The sequence below is a fragment of the Diuraphis noxia genome, unplaced genomic scaffold, assembly GCF_037042655.1.
Source record: "Diuraphis noxia isolate RWA-SAM2 unplaced genomic scaffold, SU_Dnox_SAM2 contig0005, whole genome shotgun sequence".
Taxonomy (NCBI): Eukaryota; Metazoa; Arthropoda; class Insecta; order Hemiptera; family Aphididae; genus Diuraphis; species Diuraphis noxia.
The window spans coordinates 46,185,013-46,195,074 of NW_028301715.1; the positions used below are offsets into that span (position 1 = coordinate 46,185,013).

The 10,062-nt window shown below is 30.9% G+C and overlaps 1 protein-coding gene across 1 annotated transcript; it reads left to right on the forward strand.

Annotated features, from left to right (window-relative positions):
* Window positions 1–220: 220 nt before the first annotated feature.
* Window positions 221–2,286, forward strand: LOC107166269 (phosphoglycerate mutase 2-like). Its single transcript, XM_015514859.2, has 4 exons — window positions 221–314; window positions 1,112–1,344; window positions 1,456–1,720; window positions 2,120–2,286. Exons 1-4 carry the CDS (start codon window positions 236–238, stop codon window positions 2,284–2,286), a joined length of 744 nt encoding a protein of 247 aa, XP_015370345.1. The 5' UTR covers window positions 221–235.
* Window positions 2,287–10,062: the final 7,776 nt, after the last annotated feature.

Genomic DNA, 10,062 nt, shown 5'->3' on the forward strand with positions numbered 1-10,062 from the left:
TTTCCTATTCACAATGTCTTTATCGTTCGCAAACCAATTATTTAAAACAATCAGACAATCGAAACTATGGTATACAACATCCAAGAAAATGCCTCACAGAAATTATTGCGACATTCCTAAAGTAAACTATTAGAGTCAAACAAATAGTATAATATTTGTATTTTTATGTCTTATACAAATTGATATCCTTAAATTGTTATTTTAGAAGTCTGCGTCCGAATGTTATAAGCTTATAATGGTACGGCATGGAGAAAGCGATTGGAATAGAAAAAATTTGTTTTGTGGTTGGTATGATGCCAAGCTAAGTTTAAAAGGTAAATAACATGATTTGTATTGATACAATTATTGAAACATTTAAGGTAATTTTTCTATTTTTTGAATATTAAATAAGGCGTTCGTCGTTCTCTTCGAATCAGATTAAAATGAAAAACATTTTTTTTAACAAATTTGAAGTTCAGATAAAATACTTATAACATAACATAATCAAGGTTGGACTTTGGCTAAGGGCTATAACTATATTATTACAACTTTTAAGTTATGTATTAATATTTAACTTTGTATCTATAATACTACGTACTACATAGGTACCTACTACAGAGCTATATAGATACCTAATTCGAACGTAAGGAAGGACTTTAATGAGATTGTTCGACCAATAGGTATGGCCGATTATGTCCTTTTGTAAGATTTAAAAACGATTAACGGGCTATGAAAGTGTTGTTTAGTTATCATATTATATACATACAATACGTTTATTTTAATTGATCGTATAGTATAGATGCTAGCCGCTACTAGATAACTGACGTTCAAAAATTTGTCGTTACATACTCGTAATAACTATTGATTAGGCGCCTAGCTGTGTTCTATGTTGGTACTAATATAAATATAGGTAATAATGCAATATGCACAGTAGATGATTACACACGGACGATAGGTATATGTACTTAAAATTGCTACTACACGTTTGGGGTACGTATAGTTAATACCAATAATAGCTTTGAATCAGTTGGATGTTTAGTCAAATTCAACGTTTACATAACTTAAGTACTGTCGATATCGACCACTGTAGTCGTATAATAATATTTTTGTGATATTTTATTGGATATTTCAGGCGCAGAAGAAGCTGTATCGGCTGGGAAAACGCTAAAAGAACTTTGTTACCAGTTTGATATCGCCCACACTTCTGTCTTGAAGAGGGCCAAGGACACTCTGAGTACCATTTTAAATCAAGTAGAACAGACAAACATCCCAGTGCACTCAAATTGGCGACTTAACGAGCGGCATTATGGGGGTCTGACCGGCCTCAACAAGTCTGAGACCGCGAAGAAGTATGGCGAAGACAAGGTATACAACGCACAGCAATAATTTTATTATAGTTATATTATGAATATTTTTTTTTCTTCTGGACTATGCTAGGAATAACGTAAATTATCATAATATGTTTGTTCCTTACAGGTCAAATTGTGGAGGCGAAGTTTCGATATCCCACCTCCACCAATGGAGGTTGATCACCCTTACTACGATCATATAAAAAATAGCTCCAGTTACACAGACGGTCCCTCCGAGTGTGAGTTCCCAACTCACGAATCGTTAAAAATGACAATTGAAAGGACACTGCCGTATTGGGATAGCGTTATCGTCCCTCAGATCAAAAAAGGTTGTCGAATTATAATAGCAGCTCATGGGAATAGCCTAAGGGGTATAATAAAACATTTAGACAGTGAGTGAAGTTATATCATTTTTACCAATCTCTTCGACTAGTTATAGTTATCTAATAAATTGGGGAATTTGTGCACTGTAGATTAAATATTGAATATATATTAGCAAGTAAACAAAACATCTAACAGGGTAGGTAATTATATAATCACAAAAAAACTTGAAATGACTCTAAAAATAACTTTTAAATGTTAACTTTCTCTAGATTTAAATTTAACATAACTGAGTTAAAAAATATCACTAACTTGCCAATCCTTATATTAATATATTATTATCTAAAAGTGCTTTGACACGAATAAAATTAATACTATTTAATATTAAATTCTTCTTAATATTTTTTTAGGCTATTACAATTCCAGTCCCACCAATAAGTAATAAAGCAATTTGTTATATTGTTTTACAGATATCTCAGACGAAGGGATTATGGGGTTGAACTTACCGACGGGCATACCATTTGAATATACGCTCGACGAGAATTTGAAACCCCTGGTTTCCATGAAGTTTTTAGGTGACGAAGAAACCGTCAAAAAGGCGATGGACTCCGTAGCTTCTCAGGGAAAAGCAAAATGATCAACTAGGACGTCCGTCAAGTTGGCACCGGCACTTTCTCCAAACAACTCAAAATTTTGCTACGAATTTGCTACATTTTGCTACGCTATTTTTAAAATTTGCTACTATTTGGTTTTTTCGAAAATCCGGAAACAAACATGCCGGTGCTATCTTGACGTAGCACCGGCACTTTCTCCAAACAAATCAAAAATTGGTATCCACATTTTGCTACGAATTTGCTACATTTTGCTACGCTGTTTTTGGAATTTGCTACCTCCTGGTTTTCCCGGAATCCCGGAAAACAGAAAATTTCCCAGCACCGGCACTTTCTCCAAACAACTCAAAACTGGTATCAAAATTTTGCTACGAATTTGCTACATTTTGCTACGCTGTTTTTGGAATTTGCTACCTCCTGGTTTTCCCGGAATCCCGGAAAACAGAAAATTTCCCAGCACCGGCACTTTGACCAAATACCATGATATAATAGGTATTAACGCAGAAGAAAGTTCTGAATTTTATATATCTCATTAGTTGTGAAACGCATTATAGCACATGAATGGAACAATAATCTATGAAAATAAAAAATGTTAATACCTATTATATCATGGTATTTGGTCAAAGTGCCGGTGCTGGGAAATTTTCTGTTTTTCGGGATTCCGGGAAAACCAGGAGGTAGCAAATTCCAAAAACAGCGTAGCAAAATGTAGCAAATTCGTAGCAAAATTTTGATACCCGTTTTGAGTTGTTTGGAGAAAGTGCCGGTGCTGGGAAATTTTCTGTTTTCCGGGATTCCGGGAAAACCAGGAGGTAGCAAATTCCAAAAACAGCGTAGCAAAATGTAGCAAATTCGTAGCAAAATGTGGATACCAATTTTTGATTTGTTTGGAGAAAGTGCCGGTGCTACGTCAAGATAGCACCAGCATGTTTGTTTCCGGATTTTCGAAAAAACCAAATAGTAGCAAATTCTAAAAATAGCGTAGCAAAATGTAGCAAAATTTTGATACCAATTTTGAGTTGTTTGGAGAAAGTGCCGGTGCCAACTTGATGGACGTTCGACTAGGTACTGAAGACTGCTAATCTTCTTTTTCTACAAGTTTGTTTGATATTGTTGTCATTATTTTCGTATCTTATTAGCATCAAATTAAATCGATATAATTCTATATAATTCCAATTGCTATTTTGTAAACAAAATGTATTTAGTAAAAAAAATACTGATACTAACTTAAATTTACATGCAGAGTACAGGGGAATGGGACTTTTCGGCGCTGCCATTTCGGCGATAGATATTTTCGGCGCTGCTGTTTCGGCGATAATGACAAAATACATATTATAATGATAATTATTAAAATAATATAATATAACTTATATAGTCAAATATTTAGATATAAAATAATATAGATTAAAAAATTATGTAGGTACATTAATTAATGTTAATTAATGTTTATACAATTATATTCAACATTTTATTTCAACGCTATATTATTTGATATCCCCCTGATAAATGTTGGAATGTCATTTTTATCGTATCTATCAACTAGTTTATAAATACGATTGTCTGTGTCTCGAAACTTTTTTAACTTTTTCCGTGGACTATTACCCGTTACCAAATGCTCGTACTGTGTATCCGTACCTGCTTGTATTTTACGTAATGTGTTTATGAAAGCCCAAATTGTAGGTTTGTTTGCCATTAACTGATTTAATCTTCTATTCGCCGCTTCAGCATGGTTATTTGTGCGGTCTTTATTTGTTAATACGCGTTCGTATAAATTCCACATTGCCGGAGAAAATCGCGCAGGCCGTCGACCTTCACGACTACGATTTTTCCGGTCAATATAAAAGTCTTCGGACCAATCTAATAAATCTGTAAGTTCCTCGGGCAAACTTTCTGATAAAATATCTAGCGCATCATCAAGATCTGATATAGGAACGAAAACTAATGCGATAATACTTTTTACGTGTATGCAAAATTCTGGTTCATTTTTCCGGCAATGTGGAATTTATACGAACATTACGAACAATACGAATATTTGAAAATTTATGAATTAAAAATTCTAGCCCAGAATATGAAACTTAAATATGTATATATGTTTTAGTCTAAAAGAGTAAAAAATTTAAAATTATTTAAACGAAATATGTTCAAAAACATTAAAATATTCTGAAATAATGAATATCTTACTCTTTGAATGAATCACTCTGTATATTATACACACTGTTTGACATCACATCTATTATTACTATTATTATATGGCTATAGTGGTATAATATTTAATAATATTAAATATAATATTATGCGAAACAGCGCGATGACGTCAACGACGACGCCGCTGTCGAGTTGATTAATGCGTTTAGATTTTCATTTTATTATATATTATATAGATAATAGATACACATAATATTATTATAATAATAATACAATTGCAGTGCGCTTATAGTTTATAATATACTCACGCACGGGTGCCCTTCGCATTAATTTTTCTCCGACCAGTTGCGTGCAAACCATTTCCGTCAAATAACTTTTTACCGACACGAACGCGATTCCGATCGCTTTAGATTAATCATCTACTAGACATTTATTATTTATCTGGTATTGTTGTAGTTTGGTGCTTGATGTGGCCAATTAACCGCGAAATCGATTTCCCAGGCACTTACCTACTACCTAATTTACTACATTAACTTCATATAGATACTGACAAAAAATTATTGGGTTTTAGTTTCTGTTTTTTTTTTGTAATGTATGCTGTATAGACTACATAGAGTACAACTACCTGCTTTTAACGCCTTATTACAATCGATTGGATCATTCCTAATAATTGTTTATGACTGATACACTTTTCCACCATAGCCTCAAGCAGAAACTCACAATTATATAAATTATAATATATTATAATATGGTATATTATGTAATATAATGCATCTGGTTAGGTTAGCAATCATAAACTATCAATGTATCAATATAGGTTCCAAAAAAATTTTGAGAATATTTAACATTGAAAATAATATCCTTTCCTGTATAATATTATAGTTCTGTCATTCCGTGTTTCTATTTTTTGATAAAAATTAAATGATAATCACAGTATCAACCACAATATAAGAAAATTATATATTAGGCAACATATTATTTGGAATTGAAACTTGTGAAGTCATTTTGATAATAAATTCACATTGATTTCTACAAGTACACTATTCATACTGAATTTTTTGAAAGTATAGTACACTTACTAATTTTTGGTGTATGGTTAAGCATATCAAGTTGAGTATGTTGCACAAATTATGCCTTATGTAGGCCCCTGTCCATCCTATAAATTTATCATCGACAATTTTGATTCAAAACGACTTTAGTGATCAACAAAAATTAAAATACTTCTAATGATTCGAATTCAAAAAACATGAAGATTTTTAATTTATCATAGAAGTTTAGTTTACATTTTTGCAGCATATATTTAATACATAAAATGTGAAACTGATACAATTTTAAATATTTATTCCCCTCTAGTATTTGCTAAAATTAAAAAGTACTCTGACCGATACAAAGTATCTTGTTTATGCTTTCAAATCCACCTTTACATTTTTTTATTCGAAACTTTGGAAGTATTTCAATTTTTGTCGAGCTTATAGTTATTTCATGTCCATATAATATGAGTTATTGATTTTGTAAATTTTATCTAATTAGTTAATAAATTGGGCTCATAAAGTGCATGATGCGGGTTGGTAGTATAGAAATTATTAAACACACTAATGACTAATGAGTAATGATCATGTACCTACTACTAGCGCAAAATCGACCATGGCCTTAAGGAGTGCAAAAATTGCCTAAACACAACTCCTTAAAAATGACACTTTTGCAGGAACTTTAACTGAGTAGATAAATACTTCCATGGCTGTATCGAAGAAACGTCAATGATTTGTCGATCATTCGATGTGTCTTTTTCGTCCGTTATTGTTGCATTTCTTTTTATTCATAAAATCTTCGCTACCGAGTATCAAGATTGAAAACTTTTAAATAATTCACGATAGTATCGCATTATAAAAAAAATTGGCTTTTAAAAGCCAATCAATATCATTTTCTTTTATTGATATCATCTGATACCCTAAGTTTTTAAACAACTTTAAAATTGCAATACGATATTGAATATATAGTAATAATAAAATACGGTCGTATAAATCACATGGGTGATATCTTTTGTAGCAAACTTCAAATTCTTTATAAGATTTTTTAATTACTTAAATATTTTATCTCCATTTACTTTCTAACGACAGTTATAAAAAATGGAAACACAAGTGCTCAGTTAAATTTGTTAATTATGCAACTAACTAAAATTTAAAAAAAAAACTCTGCTAATATAATGAACATACTTAATGATTTGCTTAGTAAATGGATCTTAGTTAAACACGGCTACCATCATTTAGAAAATGTTGGTTTATAAATCTCTGTTTAAAACATTTACCATTTGAAAGTTTCAGTTAATTATTAATTTTTTTTTTTACTTTTTTAAATAATATATTAAATACGAGAAAAAACAAAAATTAATAATTGATAAAGATTTCACCGTCTGCAGTAATCCAAAAATAAATATGGAGTAATAACTAGTATTAAGTTATTAAGTAATAGTACTGGTAATTAAAGCAGTTGTTATGAAAAATGTGAATATTGAATAAATTATACGTGTATTCGATAAAAGCGTTTACAACCATTCAATATAGGTACATTGAAAAAAAAAAAAAAAATGACAAAATGTAGTGAATTTTTTAAGTTATTAATTGAGGTCACCTTTCCCTAGGCGAGTTAAGGCCACAAATTTCAATTGGCTACCTGTTTTCTGATATTGCAATGTATTCGAATGTTATTTCTGTAATTAGAACGATACGCTATAATATTATCAGTGGGTATCGATTAAATAATAATTAATTCACCTTGTCCGGTCCTCATTATAGCTATTAATTAAAACGTCATATTTGCTTTTGAGTGTAGGTAACACCACAAGATGTTATTTTATAATTCTTTTCGAGATTAAAATCGAAACCGAGCATATTCAAAATAGACACCGGTATCGAAAACCGAATAAAATTAATATTGCATATTTTTTTATAAATTTTTAAACTTATTAATGTTCAAATTTCATTTTCATAATTTGAAGCGCATAATATATAATATATATATATATATAGTTGTACCTGCCGTCTTTTCTTTTTCATTTGCGATTTAAATGAATGAAATTTGACAAAACCGTAGACGTTATTATAAACGTTGCAAAAACTGGAAAAAATGCGCATATAACGCCGTGGTGGAATTATACGAATTTTTTTCTTCGCACTTTTGGTTTTTTTCTCCACCCCTGCCCAAACACCCCTCTACAGACAACAGTATAGGAACTGTCACGATTTCTCGAATCGTTTCGCATGAAATTGCGTCAGCGTTTACGTCTCGTAATCCTGCCGTTCCGTTTGGCCTCCATTCTAATATGATTTATATTTCCACTGGAAATAATATACGGAGCACTGAAAACTAATAAATAAAAGATGAGTGCATCATGAAACAAATGTTGTGTCAGGCGGCGTGCCGAAGTGGGTCACACACTATGCCATAATATGATACAAGACGCGCGCGAAAACAAAAATATAATTCAAATAAAAAAAATATATAGTTATGTCCAGCCATAATTTTGGTGGAAATGATCGTATTAACCGGATCCTGAAAATAAAACAAACGAACGAGTGATCATGAATGTAATGGGGATGTATACCTTTATTTTTTCGTACAGTATATTTTTGTCACTATATATATTATTTTAGAACCAACGCGAACGGTGACGTCGAGCCTATGAGTTACCTAATATTTTTTAACCTTAGGTGCGGTTGAATCCACATCACCAAAGCTTAACCGATTATTTTTGATCAATAACAGGAAAAACAAAATTGAACTAATTTTTAAAATCGTTTTATATACTCATACAAATTACATACTATATATTAGTAAAGAACATTTTCAAAATGCCAAAGAGTATATTAGTATTTATCACGTCTGTCGTTTCTTTTCGAGACACAATACGACATTTGTAATCATTGCGCATCGGGATTTCAATCTTCGTTGACAAAATGAAAATTATCGATTTAAACATAATATTATTTTTTTTTTAAATATGTAGTCGGTTTGAACAACATCATGTACGACTTTGTGTAATGTTATGGCGTATGCGAAGTAACAGTGATTTTATATTTCCCATAGAGACCTCATATAAAATATCTACATGTATCAATTTTCGAGCTGTATTTATAGAAATCGAGTGAAAGCGTTGTGGCGAAATATGATTATCTACCATCCAGTATTTTCAATCAAATTCCAATAAGGTATTTAGCACTAGCCACGCGACCATCACGTAGGTTACCATCAATACCTATATAGTATATCGTGATCTAAACTAAATTGAAAATAGTCGATCAACAACATATTATTATTACTGTTAACTAGGTTAAAGTAAGTATTAATATTATATTATGTTGGCTACGTCACGGTCAGAAAACAATTTAAATTAGCCGAAAGAATATTGAATTTATCCAAAACCACTCGATGTCAGACTAGAGCTGTATAGTTTACACAATTAAAAAAATTAAGGTTTAGATCATTTTTTGGAAAAAATGCCGTACAGTAATACGTACTTATGGAAACTCAATAATATACCTAAACTAGAAAATTATTTCCACGAAAAAGGAATAGCGGTTTTATTTTTATATGTATACAATTGTACAAAATTAAGTTTATTTTGAGAATCCGGTCTTGAAAATAAATGCCTCGATCGCAACAATGCATTCTAGTATTATACTCATATACTTCAAAAATATGCCATAGTGATGTAGATATCCATAAACGGCATAAACAGAAAAAACATTTAGTTTTTTTTATGACACCATTGCGTCATTATATAAATATATCATTTGCAAACGTGTCGAGTATAAGAGAAAAAAACACAATATTTAAGTCTAATATTATTATAATAATTTATCACACAAGATATATAATTACACGGCATTAAATTATGTGACCCTTAATTATACCTACTACAGCAGTAATGAATTTATGTTAGCCAACTACAATTACTAATTTTTGTAGTAATTGTGACCTACAATTAGTTATTTACTCTCACTTTCGAGTAGGTATATAATGTATCATAAAAACAATATAAATTATATTTTTTATTATTAGTTAAGCATACAAATATTATAGTATATCACCTATACAGTATACCGCTTTAAGTTTTTTTTTTTTTTGGTGAATGATTACCCAACCATAGATAAATAAATTCCTCTTGGGACGTCGTTTATGTCTATAGTATTATGCTCGTCGCAAAAATTATTTTTAAAAGCCTCCCATTTTGTCTTTTATAAATAAAACAGAAGAAATAATAGTGTATTACACAGCAACGCATTTTTAAAATATTATTGTATATGGGTTAAAAAAAATATATATATATCAAGTAATATCTGATTCATACGCTGCAGGCGGAAATATTACGTGCAGCTTATAATGTATGAGAGTTAATATTTTACGGAAAATTTATTTGGACATACAAGACATACCCATGATATAATTCGACCTTTTAAACATATGAACATTTTTTTTTCATTTTTCCCCTTTTTTTGCCAACCCGTTAAACCTGTATCTGCTATTAAATTACGCATTGAAACATATACAGTAGAGCGCGTGATCCAAAAGTCTTACGCGAATGATCTACGGTTAAAATATCGGTTTGAAGAGGTTGCTTCAGATTTGCATACAGTACACGATATTGTTTTAGTGTAGAA